The 19,118-nt window shown below is 39.5% G+C and overlaps 3 protein-coding genes across 3 annotated transcripts; 1 reads left to right on the top strand and 2 right to left on the bottom strand.

Annotated features, from left to right (window-relative positions):
• Nucleotides 1-897: 897 nt before the first annotated feature.
• Nucleotides 898-2,162, bottom strand: LOC108958567. The gene is made up of 3 exons (XM_018870936.2): nt 1,916-2,162; nt 1,541-1,642; nt 898-1,263 (listed from the first exon to the last, which is right to left on the bottom strand). The coding sequence occupies exons 1-3, from the start codon at nt 2,051-2,053 to the stop codon at nt 1,000-1,002; spliced, it is 504 nt and encodes a 167-aa protein (XP_018726481.2). The 5' UTR covers nt 2,054-2,162; the 3' UTR covers nt 898-999.
• Nucleotides 2,163-2,478: 316 nt separating this feature from the next.
• LOC120291826 (U-box domain-containing protein 35-like) lies at nt 2,479-3,980 on the bottom strand. The gene is made up of 4 exons (XM_039309575.1): nt 3,764-3,980; nt 3,447-3,526; nt 2,884-3,005; nt 2,479-2,680 (listed from the first exon to the last, which is right to left on the bottom strand). Exons 1-4 carry the CDS (start codon nt 3,978-3,980, stop codon nt 2,479-2,481), a joined length of 621 nt encoding a protein of 206 aa, XP_039165509.1.
• A 4,077-nt stretch (nt 3,981-8,057) lies between these two features.
• Nucleotides 8,058-11,029, top strand: LOC104439564 (U-box domain-containing protein 51). Its single transcript, XM_039309574.1, has 8 exons — nt 8,058-8,280; nt 8,505-8,584; nt 8,999-9,120; nt 9,246-9,419; nt 9,729-10,035; nt 10,337-10,438; nt 10,573-10,791; nt 10,874-11,029. The coding sequence occupies exons 1-8, from the start codon at nt 8,058-8,060 to the stop codon at nt 11,027-11,029; spliced, it is 1,383 nt and encodes a 460-aa protein (XP_039165508.1).
• Nucleotides 11,030-19,118: the final 8,089 nt, after the last annotated feature.

Below are 19,118 nucleotides of genomic sequence, written 5' to 3'. Positions count from 1 at the left end.
GGAAGCGCAAAAGCCTTTTTTTTTTCTTCAACACCATCATTTTTTCTACTATTTTTCTAAGAACTTTTATTTGCTAAGTTCGGATATAAGCATATCCTTAAAAGGTTTCATCTAGATTCTTGTTTGAATCTCAAGATCACCTGGATGCAAAACAATAATAGGGTATTGCCAAGTATAGAGCAAGAAAAAATGTACTATACTAACTAGGGGTTTAAAGTATGCGGATACTGACACATTAAAAAAAGGAACTCATTCGTGGAGTCCACCATCCCTATATATCAAAGGGACAGACCGGCGGAGGCCCTTGTTAGAGATTGGAGGTTCAGAGAAGGAGAATACCTCTGCTTCTTCTGGTTCTCCCAACAAAAACCAATTATCCACATTATCCCTTATTTATCTTTCTTTTCTTGTTTTTGCTATTTTCTATTTTTATAAGAACAAACGCTTGAATAGTCGACAAAATTTGGTGTCAACGGTCGACACAATGACCACAAGTGCACAAGGATCGTGACGCCCCGATACATGGTGATGGAAGAGAAAGAAGCTGGTGGTGCCGGTCAACGAGGGCAGCGATCGCAGCACAGTACACGAACTCACCCTTGCTAGAAACATAAAGCCCTATTTACCCTGAAAGTTTTGAAGAAGGAAAAAGAAAGCCAAACCTGAAAGACTGTCATTGTTGGTACCTCTGAGTTTTGTTCTTCAACTTGCAGGAAATGAAAAAAAAAAAGAAAAAGAGGAATCAAGAAAAGAGAGAATTTGCATTTGGGTTGATTTTGGGGGGCTTGGTTTGGATCAACTCGTTGCTACCATTTCTTATAGTGAAATTCCAGTTTTCTTGGGTGTTGCTCATCATCAATTGAATGAACCAGACTAGCCCTAATCAGCACCCTATTTTGCTTAATATTGTCTTATGAACGACCGTCTGAGCCCAACGTTTGTTCAACAACATTCATGTCCTCCTAATATGACAAACTCAACCAGCCCTTTTGACATGAGTCATTTTAGATAGATGAAATAAACATAGAGGAATATCAAAGCCACCATCACGTGGACCAAGCTCTGATACTCGACCTCCTTGCGTGGCTTCTTCTCGGCATCCAACCTCTTCAGTGCCTCCTCATCCGACGGTCGCCAAGCCTTCGCCGCCGCCATGCATTTCCCTCTCTCCTTCTCCATCGCTGCCAATGTGGCTTGCTCCGACAAACGTACTTCCAGCAGCTTCTTCTCCAATTCGTTCTGGTAGATGTGGCAATCCCTCACCTGCAAAATGTCACGGCAAAACATGACAGCATGATATAAAGCGAGATCAGCTATTTGATAAAAGCAAAAATAAATTAAGATGATACGGAGTGGGTGTATTTGTTATCAGATCTAGTGCTCTAAAATTAATTTTACATTGAGAAAAGACTACCGAATCCACATGATTCATGTATATAAACCGAATTCTGCACGTGAACAAGAATCGCCAGTCCTATAGTACTTATTAAACCTCGGACAGAATTTTAAAATATACATGCGATTTATAGCTTTTACTTACCGTCTGCTTCGCTCGGATTGTTTCCTTGCAGGCTGCATGGTACAGGTCTATTGTCCTCTTGAGCTCCAAGTTTGTCCTTAAGATTTCTTCTTCCACTGCTTCCTGCATATTTCACATAGCTAATTAACCAGATAACCTATATATAATCGCAGTATTTCTGGCTAGGATTTTTTCTGTTTAATATTTTCATGCTTGATTCAGTCATCTACGTAGTCATAGAACCGATGATGAATGCCGCTATCAGGTCGCTAAGAGAAACGAAAGACAGCAGCGTAAGTTGTAGCTTTTGACACGAGCTGCGTAACCGAGAGTTAATCATTCATTTCCAAGTCGTCAACAAATTTGAGTCGCATATAACATGGAAATGTTCCTTACAGCAGAACGTGATGACCATGACATTGACCCTCCACCATCTTGCGTCGCTGGCTCATGCGCTGAAGCGAAACTGAATGCGCTCGACCGCATGGACGTTTCATCATCTTCAAAACATAAGCTCGCCGAGGAACTGCTCATCCGTCCCAATCCCAGATCTTCATAGAAGGAAAGGAAACTGCTGTCGGTGCTCAGTCTCCCTGAGCTTGCACGGGAGAAATCATTCTCGCAAGTAGAGAGCTCATCGTACGGCCGGCTTCTCGGGCGTCCAGAGTTCATGATTGTTAGAATGTCAATTAACAGGCTAAAGCTATGGTAAAGAAAATCTGGCATAATGTAATGGCATGAGTTGTCAATGATTTTCATCATTTACCTTTAATCTAAATATCAAAATCGTAAGTCACATTAATTTCATGCGTCATTTAAAACACACTACTTCAACATGCCATGCTTTTCCACCGTCATCTCTTATCAAGAAATTGGAATTTTCCCGTCTTTTAAACATTTTAAAATGTCTAAATTCCATTATATATATAAGCACATTACGGACAGATGTGTCGCGTTGCTCAAAGAATTATTAGGGCAAATCTATACCTCGCATGGTTTAGCGTATCGACCTGTGCTGTCTCCTCAATTGTCAACAAGTTTGGGACGGGACAAGTGGCGGACCGCACAGATACAGCTTTTCCCTTGCCTACCACGTAAATATTGCAATAATTTGGTGCGTACTTCAAGATGGTGTTTGGTGTATCTGCGAACTTGAATAATCTGAAAGAAAAAAGCGTATAAATAAATAAAGGAAGGTTTTTAACCCGTCACGAACAACTGCTGGCTTTGATAAAGGGTCACGGGAACCCTGGAAATTCTTATGGGGACAGGATCCACTATGGATCGGATAATCTCATGGTCTCATGTTATGTTGTATGCAATGGAGGGGCAATGTTCAAACGTGAGAGGGATTGCGAAAGTACCTGGAAAAGCTCTTTCGTGAAGCCGTTCCGAGGAGCAAAGTGTCGACCGCATGTCTTGAGACATATTCAACTAAAGCTTTTGCTACATCTGAATTCTCAAGTACAACTACTTCATATTGTACCTGTCGAAATTAAAAATTAGAGGACAATATGCATGCTGCTACTAATACAATGAAGGACAAAAAGCATGTCGTTTGAAGTATAAAACCGAAAGTCAAAATGGACCTTCTTTATCAGAAGCTAGAAATTGTACTCACAAGAACACATACATGGATAGCGGTGTTGGCTTACAAACTACACAAAAACTTTTCATTCAATCTAGATTCATAAAGGTTTTCAGAAAAGGTACCTTCACAAGCAACTATAACTATAAAATATGGTCTCTACCCATCGGAAAAGCAAAAGTGTTAGAGAATTGTATATTGAACTGTTTGGTGAAAAGGCGTATTGTCAACCAGTGCTAGATGCAAGGCAAAATCTGTTTCATACAAATTTTATGTACTACTACTCTGTTTTTCATACTAATTTGGATAAGAATGGAAGGTGAGGAAGCAGAAATGCACGTGTTTCCGCAAGCAGTAGCAGCGGAAGCGAAGGAAGAGCTCTGTTGTTTGAGCATCGGGTTGCGCCTCGTCCGACCAGGCTGCACCAAAATATGAATCAATAAGTGTGAAAAGAATTGACGAAGAAAAGCGAAACACTAATTTTCAGCGATATTAGTTTTCTTGACCTTTTCTTTTAACTTTCCTGAAGCTCATAGTTCATAAAAACAGTCGATCAGAGAAGATAGGCGACTCATATCCATCAGGAGTCAAATAACGTTGGGGAGAGGGAGAGAGGGGAGGGAGGGAGGGAGAGAGAGAGAGAGAGAGAGAGAGACCTGGAAATGGAGGGGATGTCGAAGGCCGGCACTTGACATGAACGAGCTTTAGGGTCTGGTTTCGTGAGGAGACGACGTTCTCGATGGCCCATTTGAGAGCATATCTGCTGGACTTGTCCCTGTCAATTGCAACTGCTATTAACCTTTCCCTACCACCACCTTCACCTCCTCTCCCCGTCGCCGCCACATTGTCGTTGCTCCCTCTCAAGCTCACCATCGTCGTCGTGACCTTGTCATTGGCATGAAGAATTTGTACATGCGATTGAGATAGGATGTGCACCTCAGCATCTGCATGAAACTTTGGCTTCTCTCTTTCTTTCCTTCCTTCTATTGTCTGGTATTAGACTTTTTTTAGTTCCTTCTTCTAGATTTTCCGGGTTTTGTTGGGCAGTTATGGATGTATTGAGGATGGAGAGACTCGTCTCATCAGTTGGGGTCTTAGTTAGGTTTTGGTTTTCTTGTTTTCCCTCTCCAACTTATAAACACAAGTCAAAAGAAGTTAAAAAGACAGCTTGAGAAGGTCGTAATGGAACGTGTGTCGTAACTTCTACTCGACCGCTTTAACTTCTCCTGTCCCATTTGTCACGGTTCCTCTAGAAACCTTATCCCAAGTTGTTGCAACGTCCTAGTGAAACATCTAAACAGTTTTTGATGGTAAAATTGTCCAAAAATTTCTAAATATATTGCACTTTGACCATTGCTGGGCACTGGGTGAGGGCCAGCAACTCTCATAGGCCACTAGACGAAACGAAAAAATGTGAACAAGTTGTTATTTATTTTGATTTTGCTCCAAAATTTGCAAAACGAAAAATGAAACCCGCGAGCATCCTTTTACTAAGAAATTGGTGAATACATCCTTGTTTTAACATAGTTTTTTCGTAAAAAAATCACAATGACTTGTAAATATCTAAATTTTACATCAACTTACAACCGTAAAAATAGCAAAAGATTGTTTCATTCGTTCTTCCAATCAGTAGTAGGGTCAATATAGATAAATGAATAGTAGATATACATCATTTGAATCCTTGGGTACTTCGACCAAAAAAATAAAATAAAATTAATCCTTGGGTACTTTATGGTATATTAATATGTTAATGAAAGTTGATTGAAAATTTATTCACATTATATTGTTATATATACTTTAGTTATGAAAATCGTAATTTTGAATAATTAACTTTGATATTATGACTTATACTGGTAGTTTGCATTTTAAAATTAGGTGTTCCAAATTTTCCTATTACACCAATTTATTAGGAGATTTAATTTTAATTTCTTTCTTGTTTAAGATTATCTTGTCTCAGATTTTAGATTGTCTTTATTTGTAGATAGCACTACAGCCAAATATTGCTTCAAATAAAGGCTCAAAGTGTTCTTGTTTCCTCAAATAAGGGCATAAAATGAATATTGCTTCAAATAAAGACTCAAAGTATCATCATTTCCTCAAATAAGGGCTTGAAATGGATATTACTTCAAAAAATGACCTGAAGTGACCATATCAGTCTCAAAGAAAAGTTTGAAGTGATTATGGTTATTTCAAATAAGAGCCTAGCTTCGTCAACTAGCAAAAAATTCCAGCCAATCAAGGATATTTTTGTCCAAACACAATTTAAATTAAAATTATATTTGATTAAAAATTTGAAAAGGAAAGTTAAAAAAAGAAAAAAAAGAAATATAGCTCCCAATTGCCTATGGTCGTTGGCCAATTGTCAGTGGTAGGGCTGTGCATGGTCCAAGCGGGCGGTTCCCGACCTAGAATTGAGAACCGCCCACTAAGGACCGGTTCCGAAAAATTGGAACTGGGATCCACCCGGGAACTGGACCGCCCGGTCCGGTTCCCGAGTGGATCCATGGAACCGATCTTGACGCCTCAACTAATGCGACCCGACCACAATCAATCAACTCAATGCCAAAGCCACACAATTCCTAGGGCACAAAAACAGAGTCAGAGAGAGGGGAAAAGAGGAAGGGGATTGTGGAGGGAGGGGTGGCGGCCGTCCTTGCCCCAGCTAATGCCGCGGGTGGACTCAAGGTACTGGCGGACGAGGTGGCGGCACTTCTGGAGGTGGTTGATTCCCTCGACGCGGTAGCACCACTTGACGTGGTTGCGCAGGATCTTGGCCTTCTCGATGTCGATCCACTTCTCCCTCATTGCTGGCACGGTGGTTAGCGCGGAGGCGAGCCATGGAGTCGCGGGTCACTGCTGGGTGGAGCAGAGGCTGTGGCGGGTGGCGGCCGGCGCGAGGGCGAACAGCCGGCGGCGGGCGCGCGAGGGCGGCGACGGTCGCGGTCACTGGGGCGGAGACAGTCACAGAAGAACTGAAGAAGTCGAAGAAGTCAAAGAAGAAGAGAGACAAAGAAGAGAGACAGACGGTCACGGAGGAGAGAAGTCGAAGATGGACAAAGGAGAGAGGTCTCGATTAGGGTTTGTTTTGTTTTAGCAATACTTTAATATTAAAAAGGTTCCGGTTCGGTCCAAGTGGGCGGGCGGGCGGATCTGCCCATGGAACCGAGAACCGGACCGGTACCCACCGGTTCCCGTAAATTGGAACCAGGAACCGGACCGGTTCCCTAAAAAACCGTCGGTTCTGGGCGGTTCCTGAGTATTTTGCACACCCCTAGGTAGTGGCGATGGCCAATGGGGTTGCCTATGCTTGAGTGAAGGTAAGTGACCATCGCCAAACAGAGGCAAGGGCAAACAGGCCCTCGCTAGAAACAGGAGACAATAGCAACCATAAGTAAGAGGGAGTTTTTTTGTTTTTTGTTAGAATTTTTTTTTAATTTTGATATAATATAATTTAAATTTAAAATTAAATTGTGTTTGGACAAAAATATCTCTTATTAGTTAGAATTTTTGCTCGTTGGCGAGCCAGCAAAGCTAGGCCTTTATTTGCAATAGCCAAACCACTTCAAACTCTTTTTTGAGATTGATACGGTCCTTATTAGAAATAAGATCTGCTTCAGATCCTTATTTAAGAAAATGAGGTACCTTGGGCATTTATTTGAAATTTTTCAAAAAGTTAGTACATGGAATTATCAGAGTAATTTTCCAAAGTTCAAGAAAATGATGGGGGAAGACCCTAGAAACTCCTTGGTTCCTTAAATTTCAGTTGCCATCGTCGCATAAGTGAAATATATATATCTAACTATAAAAAGAGAAGTTCTAGACCTATTGCATTTTAGCTAATTCATTTCTAAACTTTTTAATTGTTCCAATTATGAGTTATATTATGTCAATTAAGTCTATCTAACTAATTTTAACTAGAAATTGCTGATGTGAACACTGACATTTCAACATAAATGCAAATCGTTCGACGTGACACAACTATCGCTAATGTGTACAATTTTTATAATTTCTGGATTTTTCATAATTTTTCTTCTTCTTTCTTTTCTTTTCTTTTATTTATTTATTTCTTTCTTTCCTTTTTTCCTAAGCTCGATGAGAGCTATTAGCCAACCCTTGACGATCACAGGCGAGGCTCAATCGACCTTCGTCGCTCACTAGGCAAGGGCACACAACCCTTGCCAATTGTGAGCGACGGTTGCAGCCCTTACCTATGGTCGGCGGCGGTTGGTTGGCCCTTGCTTGTGATCCACAAGGCTCAACCAACAATCCTCACTAGACTTGATAAGAAAAAAAAAAAGGAAAAGAAAGAAAGAAAAAAAAATTTAAAAAATTTGTCCATGTTAACACTAATCATCTTGCATGGTAATATCAATGTCCATATCAACGGTTTTTTTTTTTTTTTATTAAAATTGGCCGGATGAATTTAATTGGTAAAATGCGAAAATGTTAAGGACTCAATTGGTATAATCAAAAAAATTAGAATTAAATTGACAAAAATATAATTGATTTAGGTTTGTTGGGATAATTTTTCGGTTAAAATTTATTTGGATGTTTCCATCAAGGACGTTGCGACAATTTAGGGTATGGTTTTGAGGAACCATGACAAACGGTACAGGAGAAAGTCAAAGCGGTTGGTGAGAAGCAACGACAAACGTTCCGTTACCACCTTCTCAGGCTGTCCTTTTGAACTTCTGTTGATCTGTGTTTATAAAGTTGTAGGGGGAAAACAAGAAAACCAAAACCTAACTAAGACCCCAACTGATGAGACGAGTCTCTCCGTCCTCAATGCATCCAGAACTGCCCAATAAAACCCCTGGACATCTTGGAGAAGAAATTAAAAAAAGTACAATACCAGACGAAAAAAAGGAAAGAAAGGCAGAGACAAGCCAAACCTTTTTGCAGATACTGAGGTGAATATGCGCAAATAATCTCGCCATTGACAAGGTGACGATGACGGTGGTGAGCTTGAGACGGAGCAACGATAATGTGGTGGCGACGGGCAGAGGAGGTGAAGGCAGCAGTAGGGAAAGGCTGATCGCAGTTGCCATTGACAAGGACAAGCCCAGCAGATATGCTCTCAAATGGGCCATCGAGAACGTCATCTCCTTGCGAAACCAGACCCTCAAGCTCGTTCACGTCAAGAGCCGGCCTTCGACATCCTCTCCATTTCCAGGTCGGCTCTCTCTCCCTCTCGAACGTTATTTGACTCCTGATAGATATGAGTCACCTATCTTCTTCGATCAACTGTTTTCAAGAGATATTAGCTTTAGGAAAGTAAAAAAGAAAAGGTCGAGAAGTCTTAATCGTGGCGAATACTACTGCAAATTAGCATTTCGCTTTTCTCCTTCGATTTTCTTTTTCTTTTTCTCTACTTTATTGATTCATATTTTGGTGCAGCCTGTTCGGAAGAGACGCAACCCGACGCTCAAACAGCGGAGCTCTTCCTTCGCTTCCGCTGCTACTGCTTGCAGAGACATGTCCGTTTCGTCTTCCTCCATTCTTATCCAAATTAGTATGAAAAACAGAGTAATAGTACATAAAACTTGAATCTAGCACTGGTTGATAATATCTTTTTCCACGAACAGTTCATTATATAATATCTCTATCGATTTTCATTTTTTCAATGGGTAGAGACCGTATATTTCTTTTATCGTTGCTTGTGAAAGTAGCTTTTTTGAAAACCTTATTAAATCTAGACTGAATGAGAAGATTTTGTGAAGTCTTTAAGCTAACGCCGTGATCCATGTATGTGTTCTTGGGAGTGCAGTTTCTAGCTTTTGAAAAAGAAGGACCTTTTAGATTTTTGGGTTTATACTTCGAACAGTATGCTCTCTGTCTTTCATTGTATTAGTAGCAGCACGCTAATTGTCCTCTAATTTTAACTTCGACAGGTAAAATGTGACCTAGTTGTACTTGAGAATTCAGATGTAGCAAAAGCTTTAGTTGAATATGTCTCCAGATATGCGGTCGACACTTTGTTAATTGGAACGGCTTCACGAAGGAGTTTTTCCAGGTACTTTTGCAATCCCTCTTATGTTTGAACATTGCAAAATTCTCACGACACTTTATCAAAGCGAGCAGTTGTTCGTGACGGGTTAACAACCTTCCTTTATCTATATTTACGTTTTCTTCTTTCAGATTGTTCAAGTTTGTAGATACACCAAACACCATCTTGAAGTACGCGCCGGATTATTGCAATATATACGTAGTAGGCAAAGGAAAAGCCGTATCCGTGCGGCCCGCCACTTGTCCTCGCCCAAACTTGTTGACAATTGAGAAGACGGCACAAGTCGATACGCTTAACCATGTGAGGTAAGGATTTTGCCATCATAATTCTTTGAGCAACGCGACATATCAGTACATAACGGGTATATTCATGAGATCTGCAGGAAAGGAAGTTTAAACTTAAGAAATTTAGAGACTTTAAAATGTTCAAAAGAAGAAGAGAACTCCAATTTCTTGATAAGAGATGACGGTGGAAAGGCACGGCAGGATGAAGTAGTGCTTTTTAAATGACCCATGAAACTAGTGAGACTTTTGCTCAAGGATTTTAATATATAGATTAATGTCGATGAAAAATCATTGTCAGCTCCTGAATATTGCCATATTTTCTTACCATAGCTTATGCCTGTTGATTGATATTCTAACAATCATGAACTCTGGACACCCGAGCAGCCGGCCATACGATGAGCTCTCTACTTGCGAGAATGATTTCTCCCGGGCAAACTCCGGGAGACTGAGCACCAACAGCAGTTTCCTTTCCTTCTATGAAGATCTGGGGTTGGGACGGATGAGCAGTTCTTCGGCGTGCTTACGTTTTGAAGATGACGAAACCTCCACGAGGCTGAGCACGTTCAGTTTCGCTTCGGCGCTCGAGCCACCGACGAGAGATGGTGAACAGTCGATGCCGTGGTCATTGCATTTTGCTGTAAGGAACATTTCCATGTTATATGCACAACTCAAATTTGTTAACGAGTTGGAAATGGACGATTTCACACCTCTCTCTCTCTCTCTCCGCATTTGCTCGAGTCAAAAGCTACAACCCACGTGGCCGTCTTTCGTTTCCTTTAGCGACTCGATCGGCGCATTCATCATTGGTTCTATGACTGCGTAGCTGATTGAATCAAGCACGAAAAAGTTAAACAGTAAAAATCCTAGCCAGAAATATTTACGTGGTTAACATATTAATATATAGGTTATCTGGTTAATTGGCTGTATGAAATATGCAGGAAGCAGTGGAAGAAGAGATGTTAAGGACAAAACTGGAGCTCAAGAGGACAATAGACCTGTACCATGCAGCCTGCAAGGAAGCAATCGGAGCAAAGCAGACGGTAATTAAAAGTTGCAAATCGCGTGTATATTTAAAAATGTCGTCCAAGGTTTAGTATCATCTCAATTTATTATTGCTTTATTCATTGCTGATTTTGCTTTATTTTGTATTGTCTCGTCGCTGCAACATTTTCAGGTGAGGGATTGCCATAAATACCAGAACGAATTGGAGAAGAAGTTGCTGAAAGCACGTTCGTTGGAGCAAGCCGCATGGGCTGTGATGGAGAAGGAGAGAGAGAAAAGCAAGGCGGCGGAGAAGGCTCGGCGAATGGCTGACGAGGAGGCACGGAAGAGATGGGACGCCGAGAAGAAGGCACAAAAGGAAGTCGAGTTTCAGAGCTTGGTCCACATAATGGTGGCTTTGCTATTCTTCTATGTTTATTTCATCTATTTAAAATGACTCATGTCAAAAGGGCTGGTTGAGTTTGTCATGTTAGGAGGACATGAATGTTGTTGAACCAACGTTGGGTTCAGACGGTCTTCATAAGACAAAGATTAAGCAAAAGAGGGCGCTGGTTAGGGCTGGTCTGGGTCTTCCAATTGATGATGAGCAACATCCAAGAAAACTGGATTTTCACTATAAGAAATGGTAGGAACAAGTCGATCCAACCAAACCCCCCAAAATCATCAACCCAAATGCAGATATCTCTCATCTTAATTCCTTTTTTTTTTTTTTTTTTTTTTTGTGTGTGCAAGTTAAAGAACAAAACTCGGAGGCACCAACAAAGACCTCTTCCTGGTTTTGATTTCCTTTTTCTTGTTCAATCCTTTCGGGGGTAAATGGGACTTTAAGTTTCTAAGAGGGGAACGTACGTGTACTTGTTGGGGATGTTCCTGATCATGACAGTGGTGCGATCGCCACCCTCGTGGACCGGCACCGCCAGCTTCTTCCTCTTCCCCGTCGTGTCTCGGGGCTCCACGATCCTTATTTATTTGTGAGTATTGATCGTTGTGTTGACACTGCAATAGTACTCTACGACAGTTGGCAATCGTCAAAATCATCTCCAGTGAGCTCGGCCGAGACGCCTGCTTTTTGTTCTAGTTTTTCAAGCTTCGAGGAGCCATTTTTATCGGTCACTATCTTCGCTCAGCCATCCCCGAAACTTTGTATATCCATTCCATGGCTGGGGATGACAAAAACGAGCCCAAGCTTTCCTTAGAACCACCGTGGCCGAGAGGGTGCAGATCGTTTCCTTCACTTTGTGCACTATTCTCAGCTTCCATTAAAGGAGGTATAGAGGTTGCCACTCGCGATTGAGGTGCGCAACCTCATATTTGAGGTCACGTGACATGGATCTGAGGTTGCAAGACTCAGATCCAAGGTCGAGCGACTCCATTCATGGAGGTTGCCGGGAAGGATGAAGAAGAAAACGAAAATAAGAAAATAGAAAGTCGAAGTGTTTTTAAGAAATTATTTGATTGAGCTGAAAATCCACATCATCAAAGGAGAAAGAGAGAAGAATAATATGCGTCGAATTGACACGTTAGACTTTAACAACAATATTGGATGGATAAATAATGAGGCCAACCGATCAAAAATAAATAAATAAATAACGAGGCCAGATTTAGGTATAGAGTGAAAGGTTGTGATTTTTTACGAAACCAAAAAGAAATAAAAAAAAGTTAGAACTAAATTTGGATATGTAGTGAAAGTTAACGCTTTTAAAGGGAATTGGGCCGAATTTAATGGGGACGAAACTTGTCTATTAAGCCAAGCTGACACCTAAATTTTTGCATATAAGTCTTTTTTTTTTTCAAAAAATAAGTATATAGTTATATACCAAAAATATTTTGTTATTGCACATTACATTCATGCATTTCACAGTTAATTGCATTAATTGGAGTCATCGTGCATTTAGCTCATCTATTATGCATATAAACATAAGATAAGGTGACTCCAAAAATCTCTATATGAGATTGTTGAGCTGTGTTTGTGAAACAAGTCAAGACAGACCAGCAATTTCACCAATTGAATTGTGCTCGAGAGGCAAGTGAGGTGAGTGGTGAGTGAGGCGAGCAAGGCTGATGTGAGCGAAGAAGGTTACTTTTGTTTTTTTGGTTGAATTTGGGCTAGGTTTCTACTTTCTAATTTACATGTCAAAACCACATAAGAAAGAACAAAGGTGAAGGTGCAAGGGTTTAGAGTAGACAAAAAATATATAATATATTTTATATAATATATATGATAAATATAGGATTGGTCTGAATTGGATCAACTCTAAAATCTCAAAACCAATAACCAACCCACATAGAGTAAGGTCCATGGGTTCAGGAGCATGGATTGACTCAATCCCCCTTGGAAATTGGACTAGGACTAGCTAAATTGGGCCGATCTATGGTTAGGCGATTTCTACAGTATTATGAGATATCTAGCATTACCAAGGGATATCGGGCATTAAGAGACAACCGATGCACGAAAAAAAAAAAAAAAACTGGTTAATACCACGAAAAATCTCAACCTAGTAAATTTGTGACAAGTTTACTTCAAATTAATTTTTTAACCACCGAAAATCCCAAATTGATACACATGTTAAATTTGATTAATAACATGAAAAAAACATAAATTGATACATATTTATAATAAATGGAGGGTAAAATCCTAAAAAAACACACCAGGGAAAAGCAACCGGACAGAACAAAGGATTCACCTGCCGTGATCACGGAGATCAGGCTGTACCGGAGGGAGTTTACACCCATTTATCATGGAAGTTAGACTCGAAGATGATGGTGTCTAGTTGGTTGTCGTTTGAGATCCGAATGGATCCCGAAACATATGAGACAAAACGAACTAAAAATCTGCTTCGTCCAACCAATGACGGATGGACTGTACATACAATTCGGGTATGGCCAGGTGCTTCCGAGTCTTCCCTTCGTGCCCAGTGATAATTCTCTGTTTCCATCTCCTCGATTTCGTTCGCTGTGTTCGAGCTGGTTTTCATCTACTCCCTGACATTTGATTCATAAAGTGAAATCTTTTTTTTTCTTTTTTTTGGTAAAGGTAATAAACATAAAGTGAAATCTTATATGGTGTTTGTTTAGGGAAAACTATTCAATCGGTTCTAAACATATTATATAAATGTCAATTCAGTCTTGAACTTTTATAAATGTCAATTCAGTCTCGAACTTTTTAATTTTACAAATTTAATCTAAAACCTTTGCACGAAATTTCAATTTAGTCATTCCAATTAATTTTCTACAAAAAATCATCGACATGGCAGGACGTTACACCGTCTCAGCAATTTCCAATTAAAATTGACCAGAAGGATCATGTTGAAATTTTGCGCAAAAGTTTAGGACTACATAGGATTCTGTCCTGCGGCTTAATAATAAGTTGTTTAATTATAGCGCCAATCATCTCAGCTGCTTTATTTGCTTTGTTTTTGCCATTTAAGATCAACGTATTGCCTCTCTTACGGACATAATCTTTTTTGTAATAAGTCATATACATATTTGTTTTTAGGATATTTCATGAGAGGTTTTTTTTTTTTTTTTTTTGCCATAGTAGCTTATTTGGCAATTGCAGAATTGCATATTACAAAATAAAACTGAATAAGAGCACTTTTTTTTTTTTTTTTTTTTTGAAATAAGAGCACTTAAAAGTCATTCATTTTAGGGATAAAACTACAAAAAATCTTAATTATGCCACTATGACACATTTACCCCAACTTTTTATTTTGCAATAGAAAAAACCCCAAAATTATAATTTTGTGACATATTTAGCTCAAACTTTTTTTTTACACAGAAAATCCTAAAATTATGCACATTTGACACATTTGCCGTAAATTATTTTTTATGATGCAAAAAAGACAAAACTTGTACTTATATGACACATTTACCCAAATTTAGAGGTAAATATATCACATAAATATAAGTTTAGGTTTTTTTGTATAAAAAAAAAAATTTGGGTGAATTTGTCGCAATGAACATAAGATTTTTGGTCATTTTTTCCCTTCATTAAAATACCGATCAATAGGATTTAGATTGATGAACATAACCAAGTCCACAGACTCAATTTTTTGGTCCCCAACAATAGTATGACTTCCCTCGTTTTACTGGACTTTAACCAATCTAAAATGTATTAGTGACGACTTTAGCATGTAAGAATCAATGAGTAACCGAATTACAATTGATAGGGCTTGGGAGAGCGTGTGTGAAGCTTAAGTGCCACCTAGCGAGAGGGTCTACTTTGAGAGGGTCGCAACATGCATAAGTAATTTATCCTCGAAAACCATAAATTATTTTCAATTTTTGAATTTCCCAGCTACATTTAAGCTCCATTTGTTTTACGAATAATGGATATTCTGGAAAAAAATTTCCAAAATATGATTGATTGTATTGTTTGAAATAACAAGTCAATAAAAAATATTTTTATTATTAAGAACAATTTATGTCTAAAATATTTTTGTCAGTATGAAAGTATTTTTTCATTCATTTATTTTTGTAAGCGATACAAGCGATCATTTTTTAAGTAATATTTCTAAATTATTCATTTTTTGATAAATAAACGAAGTCAACAACTCTCCCAAATACTCATGGACTAAGCCCCATTTTGTTCGGCTTTCCCAAGAGGCTTTGGGCCCTCAAAGCTCTTTGGGAAAAATATTTTGCGTTTGGCAAACATTTTTGAAAGCTCATTGGCCAAATATCAGCATTCCCAATGTTGAAAGCTCAATGTTGGTTCGAACCAGCTTTGAGCATTTGGCATTTTGGGAATGCAATTTCACTGTTCACCACGTCACTGTTCATCTTCTTGCCCGTTTGTCTTCATCTTCCTTGCCTGAGAGTCGGGCTTCTCTAGCAGCCACCACTGCCGCTAAGGGGTTAAGCGTCCTGGGTGACAATCGCCTAGGGTGGTGTGACCTGCAACCCAGGCGGCGTCACTTAATTCGCACGTGCTAGGCAATGCCACCTGAGGTCTCGTAGACCCAGGCGGCATCACCTGGTGCGTGAACTAGGCGACGCCGCCTGGGTCTGCGCGACCTCAGGTGTCGGATCTAGCGGTCTGAAGGCCATATTTGGCCTCTGCGACCTCAGGCCACTAGATTTGGCAGTTCGGACCTCTGCAACCTTAGATGATAGCATCGCCTGAGGTCGTGACCTCAAGCGACCAGATCTAGCCGCCGGACTGCTAGATCTAGCTGTCGGCAGTTGGTCGACAATTAGCCGGCTGCCGGATTTGATTTTCAATTTTAAAAAAAAAAAAATAGTAAAAGCCCATTGCAAATGTGTGTTTTGCCAAACGATATTTATGATAAAGTTACCTCAATGCTATTTGAGATTACAATTTACCAAATGGTGTAACATTTTGGAAAACCCTTTTACCTCAAAGGTGTGACGTCCCGGTAGCGTCACGTACTAAGCGCAAGCGGAAATTATATGGATTATCTTTTCTTTACAGGACTTATTCATTACAAAGGTTTAACTAGCGTTGACCTTTAAAGGTTAGCATGTATAACATGGATATTTTAAAATCTAAATTTCATATACAAGGTTGTCCTATAATAGTCCTGCCATCTAACAAATAGACAATTCAACCAGGATGATAGATAAGGATCATGAGAAGCTTCATTACTTTCCTTAGTAACATCTGAGCTTACAAAAATCAACCTGGATCACTTCTAGTCTTGCACCTATATATACATTGCATTTACAAGTTCCAAAAGTGAAGATGCAAGTAAACAACCAGAAAAAAAGGGTGAGGGGGTTCTAACTCCACTATCCCACACAAGCCCACATCTATCAAAAAGCAAAAGACATTCCTCTAGCTTCTACACGATCACGGGCGTCTAGGCGCCATCCGTCCCAACTCCAGGTCCATCAGCACCAAAAGGAAGAGGACCAAATATCTCTCATTCATGGTTTATGAACCACACAACGAACCTCATCGGGATCAAGTCAGATATACTGTCGTCCATCCATAGTGTAGCCTCATACTTCGTAAAAGTCATCTCCACATCAGGGTCAAACACATCACTAAAGGTAGCCTCAATACTCGCTATCACACCATAACAAGCTATCGGCGGCATGTCCATACTAACAATCTGAAAAATATAAGGAATGAGCAACAACAATGCCCAATAAAGAAAGAATAAAACTCTAACCTAGACAATCCACAGCTGTCAAAGAAAACAAGAGAGACATAATCAAACAACTTAAGATATTAAGACAGGATTGTCACATGTATAACTAAATAAGTATTAGTGCATCACATGAACGATCACTCTATACCGGACATACTAAATGCATCTATACATATATCATAATCTCAATCTATATCCAAATGAAATGCAATAGTAGTATGCACAACTCACACGCCAAGTAGAAATGATAATTTAGTGTGAATATCAAGTCCACCCTCGATCAGTTTACCCATCGGAACACAGCCAGCTTGATCGAGTCACTTCCAGAAGCCCACATCCAAACTTCCATAATATTTCTATCATGGGCATCTCATTCCGAGACATTCCAATATCACACAATCAAGGCATCCCAAGATTACTCAGCATGGGCTATCTCACTCCGAGGCTTAGTATCCCACAACTGAGGCATCCTTGATCACACACAAGGACATCTCACTCCGAGGCATCTCAGTAACACAGGACCGAGGCATCCAAGAACACACAGCATGGGCATCCCACTCCCCAGGGCATCACCGGCATCTCAGTACCGATAGAAATCTCTTACTCATTCATGCGCACATTTCACACATCACACCTTTGATTAATGCAATCATAGCATGCACAAGACCTCATGAGTACATAATTTCCTCAAACATAATCAAGATCAAAACACATAATTCTCGTGCGCCAAACATCACACAGGTCCTGATTATAAAGTAAAACCATTTCGACATGTCTCATTCCATGCTAAACAGTTTTAACCCCATAATCACGCGCAACGCTTCGCACTCATTGCATACGCATGTCACCATTGGTATCTATACCATGACCATACTTCAAATGATGGATGAGATATGCTCATGCACAAACTAACCACTATCATGAGATCTTTAGACTCCATATATGTCACAAAAGTCAAGCACAAGAGACACAACAACTATAAAGCATTCTCGGATCAAAAAGAGGTTGTGAACTCAAATGAGCAGTTTCGAATATGGACTCAAAAAGTATATCTAATCTTATCGGAATGTTATGAAATTTTAGTATGTTATAGAAAAGATATAGATTAACATTTTTTGTGAAGAAACCTAAGTCTATATCTCAATTTATTAAGAGCAGTAATTTGTTGTTTCCTTCAAAATTCTGCAGTAACTTTCAGATTTAGTACCTACAGAAGAAATATCATTTCACCACCTGAATCTTGTCCGTTTGTTCTCAAATTTTGATATGTTGTTCCTAAAGATATGTCCTACAACCCTTTCATGAAGGGTTTAAAGTCCAATTATTTCTAGAAAATTACAGAAAATTCGTAGAATCATCAAAGGTCTTGCTGTCTCCTACAATACAACTTACTGTTTCAAAGAGAATTACTCCCGCCTACACGTTTTCGCATCCATTTGGCTATAACTAGAAGTCGAACTTAATCTAATGGGTGTTCTCTTAAATAAACTTGTTCTTTTTCTTATCTTCATCATTAAAAATCAAGGCGACACAAAACAAAAGGCTTTCCATCTATATTTCTCTAGAGCATGAATGTTTTGCACCGTTTTCTTCATCTTTAGCTCAACTAAACCATTAGTTTCTCTACAAATCCCTCTCGTAGTATTTCGACACTCTTCCATAGCATTTAAGGATAATCACAGTAGATCTTTACTTACATAGAACCTTCCACAGCTCGGTTCAAAACAAATACTCGCACCTTGACTCATCTACCGCAACATGCATCACTTTTCCTCACTCGGCAGTTACCACTACACCTTGCTCGACAATCACAGCTCACTCACTCTCAAGTTCCGAAACATGCAAGGCTCTAACATGACATGCAAAGACTCATAGCTTCAATCTAGGGTTCATCTAGCTCAACCCAACACAAAACAGCAACATCACACCTAATCCTCCACCATTTGGATAGTTCCACAAGTTCCCTTGGCAAAATCAGTGGATAGCTTCTAGTTTAGAGGTTCATCTTTCCTTACCTTTGTTCAGCTACTTGATGACTCAAAAATCTTTGAAGGTCAGCACCTATTCTCGCGCAAGAAGAAGAAAAATCACTGGAGTGTTGCTGGTTTCTTCACTGCTTGACCGAGAGAGATAGAGAGGAGAAGAAGAAGAGGTTTCGGTTCTTGGCTTTGAAGAGAGAGGGAATGGCACAAGTTAAGAGGAAAATAGAGCTATAAGCTAATCCCTAGAGTAGCATTAATCATTAGCAAATCTAATGATTATGTTTCTCTTCAGCTGTTTCGGTTTTGAGAAAACCGTGGGAGAAGAGAGAGAGAAGGGAGAAGAGAGAAGAATCATGGCCTCTATGCACGACTTCTTTCCAACATTTGTAGATCGATATCAATTAGTCTCTAATCTGCATCGTTAGTCGGTTTATTAGTTCCTAATGGTTTTCACTTAATCTCATTTCTCTTGTAATTATGCAAATTTAGGAAATCATATAACATATCAGGAATCCGACACTAATCTACGAAAGATTTATCACAAGAAAAGCTAAAGTTAGAAATCGATATTAGTATTACAATCACTAATCAAATCATCATAACTATAATCTATAAACTTA

The sequence above is a fragment of the Eucalyptus grandis genome, chromosome 3, assembly GCF_016545825.1.
Source record: "Eucalyptus grandis isolate ANBG69807.140 chromosome 3, ASM1654582v1, whole genome shotgun sequence".
Classification (NCBI taxonomy): Eukaryota; Viridiplantae; Streptophyta; class Magnoliopsida; order Myrtales; family Myrtaceae; genus Eucalyptus; species Eucalyptus grandis.
Note: the sequence above shows the minus strand (reverse complement) of the source record. Positions and strands in the feature narration are given on the sequence as shown.

What these genes read in the sequence shown, in the direction of transcription:
- LOC108958567 (XM_018870936.2), bottom strand. Translation starts at nt 2,053, where the DNA reads ATGAGCAGTTCCTCGGCGAGCTTATGTTTTGAAGATGATGAAACGTCC. An exon ending in CATGGTCATCACGTTCTGCT is followed by an intron (nt 1,643 to 1,915) that starts GTAAGGAACATT and finishes TGAAATATGCAG; the next exon opens with GAAGCAGTGGAAGAAGAAAT. An exon ending in CAATCCGAGCGAAGCAGACG is followed by an intron (nt 1,264 to 1,540) that starts GTAAGTAAAAGC and finishes GACATTTTGCAG; the next exon opens with GTGAGGGATTGCCACATCTA.
- LOC104439564 (XM_039309574.1), top strand. Translation starts at nt 8,058, where the DNA reads ATGACGGTGGTGAGCTTGAGACGGAGCAACGATAATGTGGTGGCGACG. An exon ending in CGTGGTCATTGCATTTTGCT is followed by an intron (nt 10,036 to 10,336) that starts GTAAGGAACATT and finishes TGAAATATGCAG; the next exon opens with GAAGCAGTGGAAGAAGAGAT. An exon ending in AGAGCTTGGTCCACATAATG is followed by an intron (nt 10,792 to 10,873) that starts GTGGCTTTGCTA and finishes TTGTCATGTTAG; the next exon opens with GAGGACATGAATGTTGTTGA.
- LOC120291826 (XM_039309575.1), bottom strand. Translation starts at nt 3,980, where the DNA reads ATGGTGAGCTTGAGAGGGAGCAACGACAATGTGGCGGCGACGGGGAGA. An exon ending in GCTACTGCTTGCGGAAACAC is followed by an intron (nt 3,006 to 3,446) that starts GTGCATTTCTGC and finishes TAATTTCGACAG; the next exon opens with GTACAATATGAAGTAGTTGT. An exon ending in TCACGAAAGAGCTTTTCCAG is followed by an intron (nt 2,681 to 2,883) that starts GTACTTTCGCAA and finishes TTTTTCTTTCAG; the next exon opens with ATTATTCAAGTTCGCAGATA.